Source organism: Hyperoodon ampullatus, assembly GCF_949752795.1.
Source record: "Hyperoodon ampullatus genome assembly, chromosome: 2".
Lineage (NCBI taxonomy): Eukaryota > Metazoa > Chordata > Mammalia > Artiodactyla > Ziphiidae > Hyperoodon > Hyperoodon ampullatus.
Window position 1 is genome coordinate 176867513 of NC_136915.1, and position 22585 is coordinate 176890097.

At 45.0% G+C, this 22585-nt stretch overlaps 1 protein-coding gene across 4 annotated transcripts in view; it reads right to left on the reverse strand.

Annotated features, from left to right (window-relative positions):
• CNIH3 (cornichon family AMPA receptor auxiliary protein 3) overlaps nt 1–22585 on the reverse strand; it is a gene marked incomplete at both ends in the record, with an annotated part of 117805 nt that overhangs the window by 63855 nt on the left and 31365 nt on the right. For all 4 annotated transcript variants that reach the window (XM_079697082.1, XM_079697083.1, XM_079697081.1 and 1 more), the window contains one exon: nt 5192–5260. In XM_079697082.1, coding sequence (XP_079553208.1) covers nt 5192–5260 — 69 coding nt within the window. The remainder of the gene's footprint in view (nt 1–5191; nt 5261–22585) is intronic.

A 22585-nucleotide genomic window follows, 5' to 3' on the forward strand; every position in this document is an offset into this window, starting at 1 on the left:
TGAAAAGGTGCTCAGTATCACTAATCACCAGGGAAATGCAAATTAAAACCACAATGAGGTATCACCTCACACCTGTTAGAATGACTAGTCAAAAAGAAAAGAGGTAACAAGGGCTGATAAGGCTGTGGGAAAAAAGGGAACCCTGGTGCACTGTTGGTGGGAATGTGAATTGATACAGCCACTGTGGAAAACAGTATGGAGGTTCCTCAAAAAGTTAAAAATAGAAGTACCACATGATCCATCATGCCACTTCCGGTTATATCCAAAGGAAACAAAATCACTATGTTGAAGAGATATCTACACCCCCATGTGCATAACAGCAGTTTTTACAATAGCCAAGGCATGGAAACAACCTAAGTGTCCATTGACAAATGAATGGATAAAGCAGTCGTGGTATACACATATATAATGGAATATTATTCAGCCATAAGAAAGAAGTAAATCTTGCCTTTTGCAACAACTTGGATGGACCTCAAGGGCACTGTGTTGAGTGAAATAAGTCAGAGAAAGACAAATACTGTATGATCTCACTTACATGTGGAATCTAAAAACAAAACAAAACAAGAACAACAAAACCAACTCATATTTGTGGTTCTCAGAGCTGGAGAGGGAATTGGATAAAGGCAATCAAAAGGTACAGTGTTCCAGGCATAAGATGTAATTCCTGGGGATGTAATGTACAACGTGATGACTATAGCTAACACTGCTGTGTGGCATATTTGAAAGCTGCTAAGTGAATAAATCCCAAAATTTTCATCACTTTTTTTCTTTTTTCTTTTGTATCTGTATGAAATGATGGATGTTAACCAATTAAGCAATTAAGCAATATATGTAAGTCAAGTCATTATGCTATACACCTTGAACTAAATACACTGCTGTATGTCAGTTATATTTCAATAAAATTGAAAGAAAAAAAGAGCTTTGAGCTTTTCTCCATCTACCTTGTCATAGTTATTTGCTCTTAACTGAACTTTCTCAGCAAACAGCATGGGCTCAGCTTCCCTCTCAGCCCAGCACAGGTTTCTGTACTTTTTCCTGCAGCCTCTGTGTCCCTATAAGACAGTCAAACTGCACAACGGGCACCACATGCTCATGAATCCAAAGCCTGCGGTCGGGTCCCCGGGAGGGCTTCCCATTCAAGCCATGAAGAGCATGTGTGCCTGATTAGTGTGTGAGGTCGGGAAGTTCTCTGCCCATTGGTTTTATTTTTCTAAAGTGGCTGTATTTAGAGGAAGCAATCTTCCCACTCAATTAGACACCAGCAGTGTCCCCGGGCTAAGACTTTTCAAGATGCCCAAGTCTCTCTCCAGAGTCTGGCTCGCTGCCAAAGGAAGATGCTCCGGGGCTGGACCGGTGATGATGCTCGCCTAACACACTGAGTGCTGCCTCCCCTTTCCCGCAGTGACTTCTGCGATTTCTGAAGCCACTCTGAACACAGCTGTGGCATCTCCCAGTGCTTCATTACTGAGGCAATTTGGTTGTGGTGGATGTGATGATAATGAGATTCCTCGTGGGTCAGGAGAAGACAGGTGGCTGGGATACTTCAATTTCCCTAATTAAATCATAAATATAGTGACTCCTGTGCACCCTTTAAGCCCAGAGGAAAGAGCCCACATCAGGACAAATTAGCATCCACATGGCTAGGAAGACAGACCACATCCTCCTCAACACATGTGTGTGTGCATGCGTGCACACACAAGCACAAACACAGCTGGGCATTGAGGCTGCCTAAATGGAGAATAGTGGGAAAAGGTGTGAGATAACGGGCACGTAAGAGGGAGGTTCAGGACACAAGCTAGCTCCTTCCCCAGCAAGTCAGATCCTCTAAAGGACATTTCTCATTACTTTACAGTGATATTAAATGTCCAGCTGACAAAAGGAAGGGGAAAGGGTTAACATGAGAAACTAGGAGTAAAAACAAACATTCCTCCTCTTCCTACCACATGGAAGAGGGGTCCACCCAGAGGGTCCAACAATATTTGGAGCTTAAATCCAAAGAACCAGTGGGCCTCATGCACATTCATTTAGAAATGCATCACACCAATCAGCAATTGTTTGTAACACAAGTCCATCCAGGGCTGGAGTTACTGAGCAGTGAAGCAGCTTTGTCAAGCCACCTGAGCCTGAGATGCGGCTTCAGAGGATCTACAGGGGCCCAAAGAGCTTAAAGATGAGTTAAATGAGGCTTTCAAAGCGTTTAAGATCCTGCCAGGGAGTAACATCATAAAAACTGGGGGAAATGTGTCTAATACACTTCCATTTAGGGTTTTTATGGATTTTTTTTTAAAATCTCAGACAAGAGTCCTTTACTTAAGGGGCTTGAGTCTATTCATGAGATGTCTGGCCCAGACTCCTTAATTAATTCATTAACTAATTAAAAGTGTGGCTTTATTTTTTTTATTTTTATTGGAGTATAGTTGATTTACAAAGTTGTGTTAGTTTCGGGTGTACAGTAAAGTGAATCAGTTATACATATACAGATATCCACTCTTTGTAAGATTCTTTTCCCATACAGGCCATTACAGAGTACTGAGTAGAGTTCCCTATACTATACAGTAGGTCCTTATTAGTTAGCTATTTTATATATGGTGGTGTGTATATGCCAATCCCAATCTCCCAATTCATCCCCCACTTTCCCCTGGTAACCATAAGTCTGTTTCCTACATCTGTGAAGAAGTGTGGCTTTAATAACAGGAATAAAGAGTTGGGACCCAGTTTCTCTGCTATGCAACCTCACCCTTCAGTCATTCATTCTTTCATCAACAAATAGTTATTTGAGCGCCTACTGTGTGCAGTTTCTGTCCTTGCACTGACCTTGCACAGAAGCTCCCAGTGGGACACACACTGGTCCTAATTTTCTTTGTTCTGCCTGAACTAAGGACCCTGCCAAGGTGAGATGGAAACGGGCTCCACAAACCTGTCTCATGGTTTTGCCAACCTCCTGCACCCCAGTGTTGAATTCGCATAATGGAATTGAGGGACAGGGCACTATTTCTTTTTCTTTCTTTCTTTCTTTCTTTCTTTATTTTTGCTGTGTTGGGTCTTCGTTTCTGTGCGAGGGCTTTCTCTAGTTGTGGCAAGCGGAGGCCACTCTTCATCGCGGTGCGCAGGCCTCTCACTATCGCGGCCTCTCTTGTTGCGGAGCACAGGCTCCAGACGCGCAGGCTCAGTAGTTGTGGCTCACGGGCCTAGCCGCTCCGTGGCATGTGGGATCTTCCTGGAACAGGGCTCGAACCCGTGTCCCCTGCATTAGCAGGCAGACTCTCAACCACTGCGCCACCAGGGAAGCCCAGGGCACTATTTCTTCACTAGTATTTACCCTGAGATCACACAAGAAACTCTGGGTGTTCTAAGTGAGCCGCTTTCTAATTTGAGCCCAAGCCACCGGGAGGAAGGAAAGCAGGCTCTTGACTCCCTGGCATTCCAAACAGAAGCACCCACTTGGACTAGGGCAGCTCTGTGCACCTGGTCAATGTTGACGAGCCAAGTGTGTGATGCTGGGGCCAAACACAAAAGCATCCAGAAAGAAAAGAGACCCAAGGTGCAATGCTTTCAGACCTGCAGGAGCCGAGTTATCACTGGTGGTGGTGAGGCTGGCAGCTGGAAACAAAATGGATTTTAATAATGACAAGTTTCATACGATAGAGTAAGTTTTCAGGTGGATCTTAGGGATTCTTCCAACTTGTCACAAAATTCCGCTTCACATGGTTGACTTGGAAAGGGTTAGGCTCTCTTTCAAAGAATCAAAGAATTTGATGCCAAAGGGATTATAAAATCAGGCTCTTAAAGGCACAATGTAGAGTAGGTGGTAAGAACACAAGTAGACTTGGGTTCCAATCCTGACTTCACCGCTCTTGAGCTTTGAGTCCTTTGATAAGAGTCCATATATAAACTGGGTAAATAATGCCTGTCTAGCAGAGCTGTGAGGATTAGAGGTTACATATATATATAGTTCCTAGCATGTAGTAAAAACTCAAAAAAACAACTCCAATAATAACCCTGTACTTTACAGAGGGTGACACCAACGTTCGCTCCCCTAGTCTTTTGGTGCCTCCCTAAGAGCACAGCCCTCTTCAGGGGGCCTGCAGTTAAGGAGAACAGACCTCTTTGTCCCTGTCACTAAAGAATGATGTCATAAGCCTTCCAGGTTAATATTCATACTAATATATACTTTTCATATATATATATATTCACCCTAGAAAATCCTGGCGTTCTCTCTAAAACTTTTGACTGAAACTATCAAACTATCAACAGAACTATTCAAACAAAAGTGTGCCTTAGCGCTGGAAACCAGGGCCTGGAAGGAAGTTCAACTCCATGCAGGCCCAGCGAGCTTAGACTGAGAGACGGACTCGAGCATGAACTGTGAGCTCCATCCTTTGGGCCCAGTGGTCCTGGTCTGGAAAGTGTCTGGAAAAGGCTCTGTCCACAGGCGGGGCTGGTGCCTGGCTCTGGGATGTGGGCTGCACTGAGCAGAGGGGCGGACAGCCAACACCCACCCCCACTCAACAGACATGAGGTCCTCCTCCTCTCCCCGCGTCGAGGCCTCTTTCCGCATCCATTCCAGGGCACGTGGGAGGGCAGCAGGCACGGCCTGACAAGCCAGATGGCGCAGCAGGACTCTGGGAAGAGCAGGTGCTGGGGCAGGAGGTCTCTCACATGCTGAACCCGGACGGGACAACCAGATGGCATCAGGTTCTGCAGGGGGAGGCGAGCTGACCTCAGGCCTGCAGAGCCTCCCAAGATGAATGCTTCCTGGGTGACGGATATGGGGTAAGGAGCTGCATACATCAACCTCCCTGCAAGCCTCCCTTGGAGAAACCTGGCAAAGTGCGGAGCAGGGACAACCATGATGATGCTCCAACACCTGCCAACATGGTGGCCAGCCTGAGCTTCTCTCCTTGTTCAAGGAGGCGTAGCCGAAACCCACTAACATGGGGCCTTGAGGACTCCGCAGCCACAGCACACAGACCTCTCCCACCCGGGTAGTGGGGCTGCTACACTTGACTTTGTATGATAAATGGAGACCTCAGCCACCTGAGGAAGGACCGCCCTGAGCCAGGCATGGAGGTGCAGTTCAGGCCGAGCCTGCGCTTCACTCATCCTGCTCATCAAGACCTCGCCCTCCTTCACAGGCCCTGGGTGGCCTGGGGTGACACCACCCTTCCGGCCACCAGCACCCACCACTTACCGCATGAACAGGGTTGCACTGGTCGATGGGGTTCTTAAAATCTGTCCTTAACTCATCAAAGGCAATTATCTGAAACAGAAAACACAGAATCAAGATGTTAGTGTCAAGGCACCACATCAAAAGCTTCCTCTGATTTGGTCCAAAATAACTCAGGAGGCGGGTGAAGTGTATCAATGACACAACACTGGCCAGGAGTCAATCACTGTCAAAGCTGGTAATGGGCACCTGGGGTTGATTGTACTCTCCTGTCTATGTCTGTGTATGCTTAAAAATCCCCAAAAGAGGGAACGGGAGGGATGTTGTTTAAGGGTAGAGACTTAAAACTAGCAGATAAATAAGTCCTGGAGACCTAACACAGTACAGTGATTATAGACAACAAAATCGTATTATAAACATTAAACTTGCTAAGAGACTAGGTCTTCATTGTTCCCAGTACTTGAAGAAATGATAACTATGTGATGGGATAGAGGTGTTAGCTAACGCTACAGTGGCAACCATGTTGCAACATAAATGTAGCAAATCTCTATGCTGTACAACTTAAATGTACTCAGTGCTGTATGTCAAATATATCTCAATTTTTTAAATCCCCCAAATAAAGTTTTTTAAGTTTCCTGTGCTTCACAAAAATGTAGAGAAAACTCTGTTTCGATGAGAGTAGTTTGGGGTTTGGATAAAGGCACACAAAAATCTAAAACTTCAAACCAGCACTTTCCATTTTCTCCTTCAGGAAAAAGCTGTTTACTTTTTATTTTTGTTTATTCTGGCAGAGATGCTGATTAGAAGTTAAATGAATAGAAGTCAGGCAAACGGGAGAAGAGAAAAATCAAGAAAGCAGAGTTCATAGGAATAGAAACAACCCAGTCTCTAGCCGTCCACAGCCTGGACGATCAGCTCCTGGACAGTCAAGGCGTCACACCTTGGTCCACTGGACTTGGGTTCTCAAGGTCATTCTGGACAGAGACTCAGAGGTCCCCAGAGAGCACCGGTTTCCCCCTTTGTCTGGAGGGGAGAATGTTGGAAGTGACCTTCTCTGGTCACAGAACGAGGCGTGACCCAGGCACGGAAAGAACTAACTAGAGGTGAAGCTTCCTAACCCTGGCCACCTTGTCCCCCAGCTGTCCCCAGGGAGACTCAGGGACAGAACAAGGTGGTATTCAGACAGGAGAGTGTCCTCTCTTAGGGTGTGGACGCCTTAGGTCCTCTCCTGGGCTGCACACAAATGGACAAACCAACTCCCCCAGGAAGGCACATCTCAGGGGTCCCTGAACACTTGGCAGAATTGCTGAAACAATGAAGCTGCCACCCCACCCTCAACAGTCCCTGTTCCTGCAGCATGGAGGTGAAAGTAAGTACCAAGTGAGGGAAAACAACACGCTTCCCTGGAAAAAGCAAGTATGCTTTTAGAGCAATCACATGTCATCCTGATTTCAATACTCCTGCAGAATTAGGGGGAAATTCTAGTACAAGTTGTATTAAATAGACACATTTCTATATCATCCCTCGCCAGATAGTTCATTATCCAGCCTATACCTGAACCCTGTAGTAACAAGAAACTCACCACTTACTGAAGATGCTCCTTCCGTCCCTGGCTACCTCTAATTAATCATAATTTTCCTTTACTGAACTTACATATAACTCCCTAAGGTTTCCACCCACACGCTAAGCCAGGGTCAGCAAACTACAGCCTGCAGGCCAAATCTAGCCTGCCACCCATTTCTGTACAACCTGTGAGCTAACAATGGTTTTTATACCTTTAAAATAGTAGGAAAAAATCAAAAGAATACTATTTTGTGGCATGTAAAAACTATATCATATTCAAATTTCAGTTTCCATCAGTAAAGTTTCATTGGAACATAGACACAATGATTCTTTTATATATGGTCTATATTCTTACACTATGATGGCAGAGCTGAGTAGCTGCACAGACACCATATGGCCAGCAAAGCCCAAAATAGTTAGTATCTCACCCGTTACAAAAAAAAAAAATTTGCCAACCCCTATTCTATTCTTTTATTTCTCCCCTAGAGTGGCAGTGTCCAATATGGTAGTCACATTTGGCTATTTTAATTTTAATTAGTTAAAATTAAATGTAAAATTGTTACTACACTTTAATTGCTCAAAATCACATCTGTCTAGTAGCTGTTAAACAGCACAGATATAAAACATTCCCATCATCGCAGAAAGTTCTATGGTACAGCACTGCTTTAGAGGCACAGAGAATCGTTGAATCACTCTTCCACAAGAAACGCCTTTAAGCATTGCCAGTTATGGTGAATGCAGCAAATCTTTCTTCTTCAGGAGAAATCTCTCCAACCTTTACTTAGATTAACTGGCACTAAGTTACCTCATCATTCTGATTGCCCTTCACTGACATTACAGGTTGTAAATGTCTTTACTAAAACATGACTGTCAGAACTGAACACCATACTCAAGGTGAGGTCAGCTGGCTCAGAGAGTAAAAGTATCACTCCCCTCCTCTGTCCTGTAAACTATGCCTCTGTTAATGTAACCTGATAGCATTAGCCTATTGGTAGCCACATCACATTCCCGGTTTCATACCGAGCTTGCATTGCCTAAAAGCCCAGGTCTTTTTCATGTGCTTCAGTTGAACTAAGCCCACCTCATTCCAACATGCCCATTATTGGATTTGGGCACCTAAGAGCAGAAACGGACATTTATCCCTTTAAATTCCTCCCTATGGGTCTAATCTGTTGAGATATGATCTATCTCCCAACTACAAATCCTAATGAACATAACGTGCTCAACATCCACATTCACCGTGATCTAAATACAAACAGAGCAGGACCGAGGGCAGAACCCAAAGCTCGGCACTCCAAGCTCCCAGGAGGCTGACGTAAGCAATCTTTCGGCTCATTATTTACCTAATTATAAAGACAATTCATCATATTTTGATCCAGTCAATTGAAAGTAAATCTCTGGATAGCAGTAGAACCCCATAACTGTTGGTGCAGCATATATAAGCTCCCCAAAGAGGCCGGGAGCTCATGGACGGAAGGAGTCAAGCCCTACGTCGTGGCCATGACTGAAGACACATTTGTGTAATTCCCGCCTCCAGCCCGGACCTGGGCCCATGTCCCTGTCTATAAGTGCCGGGACGTGGGTCTGGGCTGAAGGGAGCAAAGGCTGCCGGTGCTTAAAGCAGCAGGAGAGGAGCCACGGGGATTCCGAGTCGCTAAGTGCATCTGAGAGCGGGCAACCACTGCCCAACTCAGGTCCCAACCTGGAGGAGGGTGTGAAGAAAGGAAGGCCAGAGTGCGGCTTAGGCCTCTGAGCTCCGTGAGATAACGGGTACTTTGTGGCTGTTTGCTGATGATGGTGATGGCAATGTGCACCGTGAGGATCAAGGATTTCAGCATCCCTACTCCCGGTAACTACTCACTAAATGATCCTTCCATTCACTTGACAAGCATTCAGTGAGCATCTTTTACACACAGGCACTGACTGGGCTAGCCCCTGCAGGTACAAAAATCAACAAGATACAGTTCCTGTCCTCACCAAGTTCCTGGGCTAGAAAGGAAGACAAGCATGTAAACAAATCATTCTGCTACAGTGTGATAAGTGCTATATAAACAAGACGACTATAATAATATCTAACATTTAGTGCATGCTCACTATGTCCAGAACCTCCACAGTCAAAACACAGAACGGCTCGATCACCCCCCAAAATTCTCTCCTGTTGCTCCTTTGGAGCCAACCCTTCCCCCATCCCTAACCCTAACCTCACCCCCACCCCCTACCCCAACCCGGCAACCATGAACCTCTTCTCCATCCCTATAGTTTTGTCTTTTCCAGAAAGTCATTTAAGTGCCATCACGCAGTATCTTGGCTTTTGAGTCCGGTTTCGTTCACTTAAGGTAATGCATTTAAGATTCAGCCACGTTGTTGCCTGTATCATCCGTTTGTTCCTTTTTGTTGCTGAGTAGTATTCCATGACAGAGGTGAACCACAGTTTATTCATTCACCTGTTAAAGAATATATGGGTTGTTTCCAGTTTTTTACAGTTATGAATAAAGCTGCTAGAAACATCTGCATAACAGTTTTCATCTAAATGTAAGTTTTCAATTTTCTTGAGCAAAGAGGAAATGGATCACTGGTTCATGTGGTAAGTGTATGTTTATAAAAGAAATGGAGAAACTCTTTTCCAAAGTGGCTGTACCATACTGTATCCCCACCAGCAACATATGAGAGTTCCAGTCACTCCACTTCCTCACCAAAACTTAGTATTGTCACTTTGGGTTTCCTTTATTTTAGCCATTTCAGTGGGTGTGTAGAGGTATCTCATTATAATTTTAATTTGCATTTCTCAATGACTAATGATATTGAGCATCTTTTCATGGGCTTAATGGCCATCTGTGTGTCTTCTTTGGTGAAGTGTGTGTTTAAATCATTTGCCTATTTTATTTTTTTTAATTTAGCTGTTTTCTTATTGATGATTTTTGAGAATTCTTTATACATTCTGGATACAAGTCCTTTGTCAGTTATGCAAATTTCAAATTTTTAAAATTTTTTAAATTGAAGAATAGTTGATTTATAATATTGTGTTAGTTTCTGGCATATAGCAAAGTGATTCAGCTGTATGTATATTGATATATTATTTTTCATATTCTTTTCCATTATGGTTTGTTACAAGATATTGAGTATAGTACAAGATATTGTGCTATACAGTAGGACCTTGTTGTTTATCTATTTTATATATAGTCGTGTGTATCTGCTAATCCCAAACTCCTAACTTATCCCCCCCACCCCACTTTCCCCTTTGGTAACCACAAGTTTGTTTTCTATGTCTGTGAGTCTATTTCTGTTTTGTAAATAAGTTCATTTGTATCGTATGCAAATATTTTCTTCTATTCTGTATCTTGTCTTTTCCTTCTTAACAGGATGTTTCTCAGAGCAAAACTTTTTCATTTTAACATTTATCAGTTTATCCAATTTATCCGTTTTTCTTATATTGATCTTACTTTTAGTGTTGGATCTAAGAACTCTTTTGGATCTAAGAACTCATAAGGCCACAGAGATTTTCTCCTAGGTTTTTCTTCTAAAACCTAGGGGTTTCTTTATGGTTTAAACTAAAAATTCAATTTCTTTAATAGACTTAGGACTATCTGTTTATTTATTTCTTATTACATGAGCTTGGAGCATTTGTGACCTTAAGGAACTGGCTAATTTCACCAAAGTTGTCAAATTTATAGGTCAAATTTATATTCAGAGCCACCCTCACTGCTTGTTTCATTTTCCCTCATAGGGTATCTCCCCTCTTGGTTTTCTTGCTAAACTTTTGAGATGGAGGCTTGAGTGAGCACAGAAAAGGCTAGAAAAGGCAGCAGCCGAACAGTGGAAACAAAGCAAGAGAAATAGTTCTTCCACAAGCTGCATAACAGAGGTTCCAGCTAATCAGGTTGTCTATGACCTTGCCTGGGGCTGGGCTGTGCAGGAGATGATGCTCAAGAGGGAGAGAAGGTCAGATGCCAGGACCTAGGTGTGTACAGAGCTGGAGGCTCCAAGAGAGGCAGAGCCAGGGGCCGGGGAGTCCACAGAGAAGTCCTGAAAGGAAGGGAGCTCCAAGCAGAGAAACACACTCGATGAGAAGCTGTTTCTGTGAACCTTGAGCCCTGACCCTGCCACCACTAGTCTTGGGCTAACTCATCCCCAAAAGTCCTGACCCAAACCCTCCAGCTGCTCCCCAGCACTCCCAGCCCCAGGATCATGAATCAACAATTCACTGTCCTTTGGAAGAATTAATATTGTTAAAATGGCCTTACTACCCAAAGCAATCTACAGATTTTATGTGATCCCTATCAAAGTACCCATGACATTTTTCACAGAACTAGAACAAATAATCCTAAAGTTTATATGGAAGCACAAAAGACCCAGAATTGCCAAAGCAATCCTGAGGAAAAAGAACGAAGCAGGAGGCATAACCCTCCCAACTTCAGACAATACTACAAAGCTACAGTCATCAAAACAGCATGGTATTGGCACAAAAACAGACATATGTATCAATGGAACAGAATAGAGAGCCCAGAAATAAATCCTCACACCTACAGTCAATTAATCTTCGACAAAGGAGGCAAGGATATACAACGGAGAAAAGACAGTCTCTTCAGCAAGTCGTGCTGGGGAAGCTGGACAGCTGCATGTAAATCAATGAAGTTAGAACACTGTCTCACACCACACACAAAAATAAACTCAAAATGGCTTAAAGACTTAAATATAAGACATGACACCATAAAATTCCTAGAAGAGAACACAGGCAAAACATTCTCTGATGTAAACCACAGCAATGTTTTCTTAGGTCAGTCTCCTAAGGCAAAAGAAATAAAAGCAAAAAAACCAAACAAACAAAAAAGAGAGATAGAGAAAGAGACTTAATCAAATCAAACTTATAAGCTTTTTCACAGCAAAGGAAACCATAAACCAAACAAAAAGACAACCTACAGAATGGGAGAAATATTTGCAAGTGATACGACTGACAAGGGATTAATCTCCAAATTATACAAAGAACTGATATAGCTCAATATCAAACACAAAAATCAAAAACTGAGCAGGAGACCTAAATAGACATTCCTCCAAAGAAGACATACAGATGGAAAATAAGCACATGAAAAGATGCTCAACATCACTAATACTAGAGAAATGCAAATCAAAACTAAAATGAGGTATTACCTCACACCAGTCAGAATGGCCATCATTAGAAAGTCTACAAATAATAAATGCTGGAGAGGGTGTGGAGAAAAGATGACCCTCCTACACTGCTGGTGGGAATGTAAACTGGTGCAGCCACTATGGAAAACAGTATGGAGTTTCCTTAAAAAAATAAAAATAAGGGCTTCCCTGGTGGTGCAGTGGTTGAGAGTCCACCTGCCGATGCAGGGGACACGGGTTCGTGCCCCGGTCCGGGAAGATCCCACGTGCCGTGGAGCGGCTAAGTCCATGAGCCATGGCCACTGAGCCTGCGCGTCCAGAGCCTGTGCTCCGCAATGGGAGAGGCCACAACAGTGAGAGGCCTGTGTACCGCAAAAAAATAAAAATAAAAAAATAAAAATAGAGCTACCATACAATCCAGCAATCCCACTTATATGCATATATCTGAAAAAGTTGAAAACTCAAATTTGAAAAGATGCATGGGCCCCAGTGTTCATGGCACCACTATTTACAGTAGCCAAGACATAGAAGCAACCTAAATGTCCATTGACAGATGAATAGATAAAGAAGATGTGGTATATACATATATACATATATATATATATGTATATATATATATATACCATGGAATATTACTCAGCCTTAAAAAAGAATGAAATAATGTCATTTGCAGCAACATAGATGGAACTAGAGATTGTCATACTAAGTGAAGTAAGTCAGACAGAGAAAGACAGATATCATATGACATCACGTATATGTGGAATCTAAAAGAATGATACAAATGGGCTTTTATACAAAACTGAAATAGACTCCCAGACATAGAAACAAATTTATGGTTACTAAAGGAGAAAGGGGGGAGGATAAACTAGGAGCTTGGGATTAACAGATACGCACGACTGTATATAAAATAGATAAGCAACAAGGACCTACCGTTTAGCACAGGGAACGGTATTCAATATCTTGTAATAATCTATAATGGAAGAGAATCTAAAAAAGTATATATATAAAACTGAATCACCTTGCTGTATACCAGAAACTAACACAACATTGTAAACCAACTACACTTCAATAAAAATTCACTGGTTAAATGAAGGCCCTGTGAGGGGCCTCACCAGGGATTAGAGCCCCTCCTGTGCAATGTCAGCCGGGTGTGGGTCAGCCCTAACTCTAGACAGCCTCCATCCCATCGGGCCTCATCCCGAGGTGGGGAGCAGCCTGGACCCACTTCAAGAGGCAGGGAATTACAGAAATCCTCTACAAAGCATCTCAAGAAGGCTTCTTTCTTTAGGCCCACAGCGTTTATAATTAGGAGATTAAAAGTCACCTTGCTTGTCTGAAACAGTTATTCTGCTAAAAATAACTATGCTCTACTATGAAAAAACCTTCCTGGAAGAGTAAAAATGAGAGAAAATTCAACCTCCATTAGCTAATAAGTCCCCAGGGCTGCCCCATCACAGAGTTTAGCATTCGGAGAAGCCTCTTTTGTCTGGAACATTCTCTCCCCTGTGTTCGTTCCACAGTGTCCTCTGGTTTCTGAAAGATCTACACTGGTTGAAGCCTCACAATCTTGGATTTGTTATCACATTATCTCACTGAAACATTCCATCTGCACAAGGACTCCGTGCACTGGATGTCCCCCTAGTGTACAGTTCGGGAAACCAAGCCCCAGGCAGAGCGTTTGAATGAAGTACTGGCCATGGCACAGTGGGCGAGTAACAGCCCACACCAGGAACCGGGTTTCTGAATCCTGATCAGCTGATGCTCCATGTAGCACAGTGCGTTGTCTCTCTGTGACTTGAAATCGTTAAAAGAAAGTGCTGAGTTATTAAAGATGCCCCAAACACTCTTTCCTAGGCACCCACCATGTCCCTGGCGCTGTTCTTGGCTCTGGAATACAGCGGTGAGCCAGAAGATAAGGTCCCTGTGCTCACAGACAGGGGCAGGGGACAGAATCAATAAATAAACAAGAAAAATATCTTAAAATGATAGGCTGCCTGAAGAAAGTATAATACAACAGGGTGATATGAAGACCTAGAATTGGAGGGTGGTCAAGGAAGGCCTCTTGGAGGAGGTGCCGTTTCAGGTGAGAGGCTGAATGACCAGGAGCCAGACATGGAAATTTCCAGAAGGAAGTTACTAGGGCCTGCAGAGGCCCTAGTGGGAAACAAGGTCGGCAGGGATGAGGTGCCGAAAGGCCACGGCAGCTGAAGCCCCGTGACAGAAAGAGACACTGGGAGGGGATGAGGCCAAGAGCGGGACTGGCCAAGAATCCCATCTGGTGTGGGACTCATCTAACCGGCTCCGCGAAGCAGACCTGTGAGCTGAGACCCTGCTCAGCCCAACTGCTCCGTTGGTGATACAGCCTCTACGTTACTCGCAGAACTGAGTGCGTTTGCTGCTTGTGGTCTCACAATCCAACAAAGGGGTGTGACGGAGGGGGACGTTGATGAGACAGGTCAGTGTGTGTAAAGCAGTGTCAGGTATGCACACTGAGGAGGTGCATACCTGACACTTTTTTTGGGGGGGTAAATTGTAATTTTTTTATTGGAAAACAAATATACAACTTGGAATGGATTTGAGGCAAATTGTGCCATAAGCAGATTTTCTTTAAGTGGCTAAAACAAGGTTTAAAAAGCAAGTAACAATAAAAGAAAATGTTTCTGGTACAGGACCAGCAGTACAAAAAAATAGTGTATGAGTACCTGGATAAAACACCCGTTTTGCAAGAGTGCAACTTTTAAGTACATATCGTTGACTGTCCATAGTCCACACAGAGTTACATCCCATAGGTGGTGGGATGACGATCTTTGGGTTCTTTCTGCAAGGCCACTAATTCACCCAAAAGAAAAGTCAGTGGTCAGAGGCAGTATGAGAAAAAACCAGGAATCCTGGCTAGTCAGACCCAGGAAGCCAGAGAATGATTTGGGGTTAACCCACCCCAGAGAGCAATGGGACACTGGGAAAAGCTGTCCAAAGTCTTCTAACGAGAGGACACGTGGGGCCTGAGCCCCCCAGAATTTCCGCCTCCCGATCCATCTATCAACAGGGACAGCTCTGTCACCCAGGTGTGCATTCAGACTCCTAGCAGTAGGGCCACCTGGGCAGAACTTCTTGATTTCTCCATGTTATAAGTTGAATAGTGTCCCCCCCCACCAAAGTCACCTAAAACCTCAGAATGTGGCCTTATTTGGAAATAGGGTCTCTACAGATATAATCAGTTAAAATGAGATCATACTAGACCAGAGGCCCAAAATCCAGCGTCCTTATAAGACACAGAAAAGGACACACAGAAGTGGGGAGTGATGCAGCTACAAACCAAGGAGCACCGAGGGTTGTCAGGGGCCACCAGAAGCCGGAAGACACAGGGAAGGATCTTCCCTAGAGCCGTCAGAGGGAGGAGGGCCCTGCCTTGACTTCACACTTCCAGCTTCCAGAATATGAGAGAATAAATTCCAATTAAGTCACCTAGTTTGCGGTAATTAGTTAAGGCAACCCTGGAAACCGTATAGAGTCCACTCGCAAAATAGCTGAAACCGTCGCTGCTGTGACCTAAGATGTTATCAGGAAAAAATGGATTTTGGTGCCACCAAAATTATACAAAGAGCTGATACAGCTCAATATCAAAAAAAAAAAAAATAGGGGCTTCCCTGGTGGCGCAGTGGTTGGGGGTCCGCCTGCCGATGCAGGGGACGCGGGTTCGTGCCCCGGTCCGGGAGGATCCCACGTGCCGCGGGGCGGCTGGGCCCGTGGGCCATGGCCGCTGGGCCTGCGCGTCCGGAGCCTGTGCTCCGCGGTGGGAGGGGCCACAGCAGTGGGGGGCCCGCGTACCGCACACACACACACACACACAAAAATGTTAGTTAGTGAAAGTTAGTGAAAGAAACAGACAGGAGCATTTCCGACCCACAATAAATACTTCCCCGGGGAAGCAGGCTTTTACACTCACTACAAGCCTTCCTCTAAGTTCCCTAAAGCCACACTAAGAATATACTTCTAATTTAGAAAGAAGTCAGTTTTTTACTTCCTCTCCGTGTCTTGTCCCAACAAGAGCAATTCCTTCAAACCACTGCCCAAGCCTTGGGGCCGTTTTTGAGTCAGGAGCTCCACCAGATGGGAGAGAGACGGGGCACGGGAACAGCTTTATTGGCTGTAACACATGTGGCTTAGGTTTAGTGTCGCTTTTATGTCTGACGCTGGAGCAGCTGAAGAGTCCTAAAGGTTCTGTCCACTGGTTCTAAACTGCTACAGGCAACTGTTTGCTAAGCCACACCTGAACCCCCAAGAAGAAAGCAGCATGGACTCCACACTCATGGGTACCACGCACGCAGGCCCCATGTCCCCTTCTCTCACCGTCACAGAGTGAGCCACCATTGGCTCCATGCCTCCCTGCATCACGACAGGTGCTGCCTCTTTAGAGGGAAGAGCCCTGCACCCGGAGGAAGGCTCGGTGGGGTCTTTACCCTGCAGGGACTAGCTGTGTAACCTTGGGCTTGTCTTGTCACTTTTCCAGGCTGTGGTTTCCTTATCCACAAAATGGAAATAATAACTCTCCCTACGTCAACTGGTTGCCACGTGAAATGAGGTGCCAGAGACCACAGTGTCAGAGCAGGAGAAATAAAGACGGTGTCGGATGAGGAATGAACTGCCATTATATAAAAGGCTCCACATGGCAGAATGGTTAGCATGTGCCTGTGAGTCAGAAACTCTCAGTTCAAATCCAAACTCCACCTCATCTATCTGAGTGACTGCAGGCAAACTGTTTAACCTCTCCAACCTCAGCGTCCTCAGATACAAAGAGGAGACAGTAAGGGTTCCTACCTCCTACTGTGGCTGTGAGGATCAAACGAAATAATGTCCATAAAGCACTGGGCGCAATGCCTAGTGCATAGCAACAATAAATATTAATGACTACTTGTATCGCTGTAGTTGTTACCACCGTACAGATGTTTGGGCCCCACCTCCCTGATTTTGAGCCCAGTCATTAGCTTCACACAGTCTGGATCCAGGAGAACCCAGGCACTTTAGGGAAGGAGGATGTAGGTAGGAGCCAAGGGCAGAGCTGCTCTGACGACACGCGTGGGTGAGAAAGCGCTAGGGCCCATCCTGTCACGGGTGGGAGACTGAGCACTGGGATGCTGGGAAGGAGGCTGGGATCAGCAGGTGAGCTGGGAAAGGAGGCATCAGCTGCCCCCAGACCAGCCCCCAGACCCGAATGATGAGTACAAATTGGGGAACACAGGACACGGCTTATTTGCCATTGCCTGTGCCAGAATTTGCAGACACAGGTGGTTCTGACACTGCTTCCCTGGTCCCCGTCTAGTTAACAGAAAACAAAGAACCCCCCAGAGCCAGGCACATCTGGGATGGGAAGCAAGAGAGCAGGAGACCAGGCAGGCCCAGATGACTTTCTCCTGCCGACACTCAGCAGGGCAGTCCCCAGCTCCAGCCAGCAGCCATCCCGGTCACGGTGAAATCCAGAGGGCAGGAGGGGATGAGAAGGCCCCCCACCTTCTGCTGACTTGTGGTGAGCAAGGCAGCCCCTCTGAGGAACACATGCAGTGAGGCAGGGGTGGGAGTGTCATAGGGAAGAACAAATCTAACTCCATATTGGATCTGTTTCTTCTACTTTAACCTTTGTATTCTATTGCTTTTTCTGCAAGAATATTGCCTATAGCCTGAAATATACAGGATAGCTCATTCTCAAGGCTCTGAATTTTAAAGGTATAACACTTTTCCACTCACAGAGAGATAAAAAGTTGCAGAACAGAGAATAACATTTGTCTTTTTTTCTTTTTTTTTTGCGGTACACGGGCCTCTCACTGTTGTGGTCTCTCCCATTGCGGAGCACAGGCTCCAGACGCGCAGGCTCAGTGGCCATGGCTCACGGGCCCAGACGCTCCGCGGCATGTGGGATCTTCCTGGACCGGGGCACAAACCCGTGTCCCCTGCATCGGCAGGCGGACTCTCAACCACTGCGCCACCAGGGAAGCCCTAACTTGTCTTGGAGGTTTACAGGACCATCATGACCTACAGACACCTATAGGGACAGCTGCAAGAACAAAGGATTCTGACACCAAGAAGTCTGCAACAACCAACAACTTTTAGTATAAAAGAAGCCTGAATTCTAACTTGGGTAAGATGGTTCTTTGGGACACTAGTCCACCATCTTCTCAGTCGGCTGGCTTTCCAAATAAAGTCACTATTCCTTGTCCCGGCAATTCGCCTCTCGATTTATTGACCTGTCTTGCGGTGAGCAGTACGAGCTTGGACGAGCGTGGACTCGCTGACAGGAGGAGGGCAACAGCAGGCAGCATTCTGGGGTCTTCCCGGTCCCACTCAATCAGGCCCCAGCCGTCTGCTTCTCCCAGCCCCCAGCTCAGCCAGCACCCGCAGCGCCACAGCCCACCCCATGAAGCAAGTCACAAACCACAGAGTGTTCTAAGCAACTAGTGCCAGCCCCAGTTCCCCCTTCCTCCTACCAAGTTTGTGTTTGCGCTGCCATCCTTGGTTCTCAGACGTGAGATTTCAGGAGGAGTGTCTGGATTGAAGGGTTCGGGGACCCTCCAGACACCCTTTGGGGTCTTGGCCATCAGCCTCTCCCACAGGGGTCTTGGAATTGTTCCTCTTGATGGTTCCACCGTCCTCTGCTCCTTGGGGCAAGCAAATGCCTCCTCCAGCCCCCAGGCCTGGAGCACTCCACAGCCAGCGGGTCCAAGCTCTGGGGGGGAGTGCACACCCAAGGGTGAGTGTGAATATGCATCAGTGAGGTCCCCACACCCCAAAGAATCTCCCAGGAAGAGCCATCATTAGTCATTCTTAAAAAATACTTACTAGGATCTACCATTTGCCAGGCACTGTGGTAAGAACTGGAGATACTACAAAAAGAAAGGCAGACAGGCACTGGGCTCTACCAGTGACCAAGGCTCTCTCCTTGCCCAGGCTCTTCTGAGCCCTCTTCTCAACTAGGCTTCAGCACTGGGCTCCGTGTCCATCCCTGCAGAGTCTAGTTTTAGCAAGAATCCTGCTAAGTTGGTTTGGAGAGAATTCCCACTCTTGATATCTGATCACCCTGGGCTGTCTTCAGCATGAATCCTATTAGGTCAGTGTAGTAAAAGTCCCCCTACCCTTGATATCACCTCTTACTGATCTTCCATCACCAACCCCTTCACCCTGCTCCCTGGCTACAAATCCCTGTTGTCCTTGTATTCAGAATTAAGCCCAATCTCTCTCCCCTATTGCAATAGCCCTGAATAAAGTCTTCCTTACCACTTTAACAAGTGCCAGAACAATTTTTTTTTTAACGCCAACTTCAATTTATTCTCTTGTGTTAACTCTGAAAAAGCAACAGCCTCTGGGAGCAGCAGCCTATTAAGCAAGACATTGATTTTTCCAAATGTGAGTGTTAACTCTTTAATCAAATTGAAGGTGGAATGTGTATAAAGGGAGGCAGAACTCCAAGCTCTGCGCCAGAACTTAAGTTTTTTTAAAGTTGTTGGCAGTGAGTTGCTTCTGTTGGTTTGAGATCCTCAGGAGCAGAGGGTGACTTAACCGTACTCCTTGGTTCATGACACATTATCACCATGGCTCTGAGAAAGGCCCTCTATTACTTTATTTACTCATCTATTCATTTCCTTTTCTCCCATTAGCCCTTTCCCTCCATCATAGGTGACTATCGGTTTATGTTTAATGTGTATCTTTCTCTTTGTTGTGTTCTTCCAAAACGTGCGTGTTTGTGTGCATATATTTTTAAAATAAACTTATTTATTTATTTACTTATTTATTTGGCTGCATTGGGTCTTCATTGCTGCACGTGGGCTTTCTCTAGTTGCGGTGAGTGAGGGCTACTCTTCGTTGTGGTGCACGAGCTTCTCATTGCGGTGCCTTCTCTCTCTCTCGTTGTGGAGCACAGGCTCTAGGCACACGAGCTCAGTAGTTGTGGCTCGTGGGCTCAGTAGTTGTGGCTCACGGGCTCTGGAGCGCAGGCTTAGTAGTTGTGGCACATGGGCTTGCTCTGTTGCATGTGGGCTCTTCCCGGACCAGGGCTTGAACCCATGTCCCCTGAATTGGCAGGCAGGTTCTTAACCACTGCGCCACCAGGGAAGTCCAATGTGTGCATATATTTTTATCAATAATTTACCTAACTGTATTTCATTCTCTTTCTAACCTTTTGCACTCAGCAGCGTAGCTACAGGGCTCCACAGGTGTAGCCACTACGGTTTGCCTACCAATGCTCCCAGTGAGAGACACTGATTTGACCTTTGCACATCAAATAATGCTCCAAAATCCCCGTGCATGTTCCCTTAAGGATTGATCTGGCAATTTTATGGGGATTTACACCTAGGAGTGGAACTGCTGGGCCATGTGGTTTATGTTTTTTTCTAAATTGAACTAAGTACTCCCCTACTGCCCTCCTAAGTGGCTGTACTCCCCCAGCAGTGCTGAGGGCTCTGCATCCCACATCCCAGCCAACACTTGGCAGCATCCAGCTTTCCAGCTTTTGAAGTCTAATAGGTTTTAAGGTTTGATCTTTCTGTTGTTTTAACTTGCATTTCTCCAGAAAGAGCCTCTCTCCATATAATGGAGAGCCTTTTAGATTTCTTTTTCTGTAAATTGCCGCCTTAGCTGCTTGGCCCATTTTTCTATGTGGTTGCTGCCATTTTTCTTTTTGATTTGCACTTGTTGCTGGTATGCTGTAGATGTGAATCCTCTTTCAGTTTTAGACATTTTGAATACTTTTTCTCATCTGTCACCTGTTAATTAACTGTGGTATCCTTCATTGAGTGGAAATCCATTTCTTATGTTTTACATTTTTAATAGTTTTTTTTTAAGAAGTCCTTCCTTGCCCCTAAGACAGAAAGATAGAAGCTTATGTTATTTTCCGTTTTCTTTATGAGATTATAGAACCCTAGTTAGTCCTTTCCTGTCCTCCAACACCAGTGGCTTGGCTATGGTGAGTCAACTCAAGGGATCAGAATTACTTCAGTCACTGACTATTTAATGAGCACCTACTGTGAGAGGCATTGGGCTTGGAGCTGCAGATAGAAGACAGGACATGGTCCTTGGACTCAATGACAGGAATGGAGTAAGAACACGTGAAGTGACAGGAGATGAGAGGAGTCAGGAAAGGGCAACCCTAAGCTGAAGGAATGAAATTTCCACTTGCAAACTGCCTGGAAGAGACTTGTCTCAGTAGGCGTATGTAAATCATATGCAGGTCCGATGAAAATGACTATGCAAATATTTGTATATCCCAAGAATAGCCCAGAGAGGAACATCCTTGGGGCTTTTGAATTCCTTTCCCAGTCTAATGTAAATTGGTACAGCCACTATGGAGAACAGTATGGAGATTCCTTAAAAAACTAAAAATAGGGGCTTCCCTGGTGGCGCAGTGGTTGAGAGTCCGCCTGCCGATGCAGGGGACACGGGTTCGTGCCCCGGTCCAGGAAGATCCCACATGCTGCGGAGCGACTAGGCCCACGAGCCATAGCCACTGAGCCTGCGCGTCCGGAGCCTGTGCTCCACAACGGGAGAGGCCACAACAGTGAGAGGCCCGTGTACCGCAGCAAAAAAAAAAAAAAAAAAAAAAAAAAACACCTAACTAAAAGTAGGGCTTCCCTGGTGGTGCAGTGGTTGAGAATCTGCCTGCCAACGCAGGGGGCACGGGTTCGAGCCCTGGTCCGGGGAGATCCCACATGCCACGGAGCAACTAAGCCCGTGTACCACAACTACTGAGCCTGTGCTCTAGAGCCTGTGAGCCACAACTACTGAGCCCGTGTGCCACAACTACTAAAGCCCACACGCCTAGAGCCCGTGCTCCGCAACAAGAGAAGCCACTGCAATGAGAAGCTCGCGTACCACAACAAAGAGTAGCCCCCACTCGCTGCAACTAGAGGAAGCCCGCACACAACAATGAAGACCCAACACGAGCAAAAATTTAAAAAAAACAACAACAAAAAACTTTGTCCAAAAAAAAAAAAACAACAGCTAAAAATAGAGCCACCATATGATCCTGCAATCCCACTCCTGGGCACATATCCAGAGAAAACCATAATTTGAAAAGATATATGCACCCCAATGTTCATTGTAGCACTATTTACAATAGCTAAGACATGGAAGCAACCTAAATGTCCATTGACAGATGAATGGATAAAGAAGATGTGCTGTATATATATACAACGGAATATGACTCAGCCATAAAAAAGGAATGAAATATTGCCATTTGCAGCAATATGGATGGACCTAGAGATTATCATACTAAGTGAAGTAAGTCAAAGACAAATACCATATGATATTGCTTATATGTGGAATCTTAAAAAAAAAAGATACAAATGAACTTATATACAAAACAGAAATAGACCCACAGACGCAGAAAACAAACTTATGGTTACCAAAGGGGAAAGGAGGCAGAAGGGATAAATTGGGATTAACATATACACACCACTATATATAAAATAGATAACCAACAAGAATCTACTGTATAGCACGGGGAACTATACTCAATATTTTGTAATACCTATAAGGGAAAAGAATTTGAAAAAGAATATATATATATATATATATATATATATATACACACACACATATATATGTATATATTGATATATAACTGAATCACTTGGCTGTACACCTGAAATTAACACAACATTCTAAATCAACTATACTTCAATTAAAAAAAAAAAACCGAATTCTTTTCCCAATCTAGAAGGATTTGTACCAGGACTAGAATGTAAG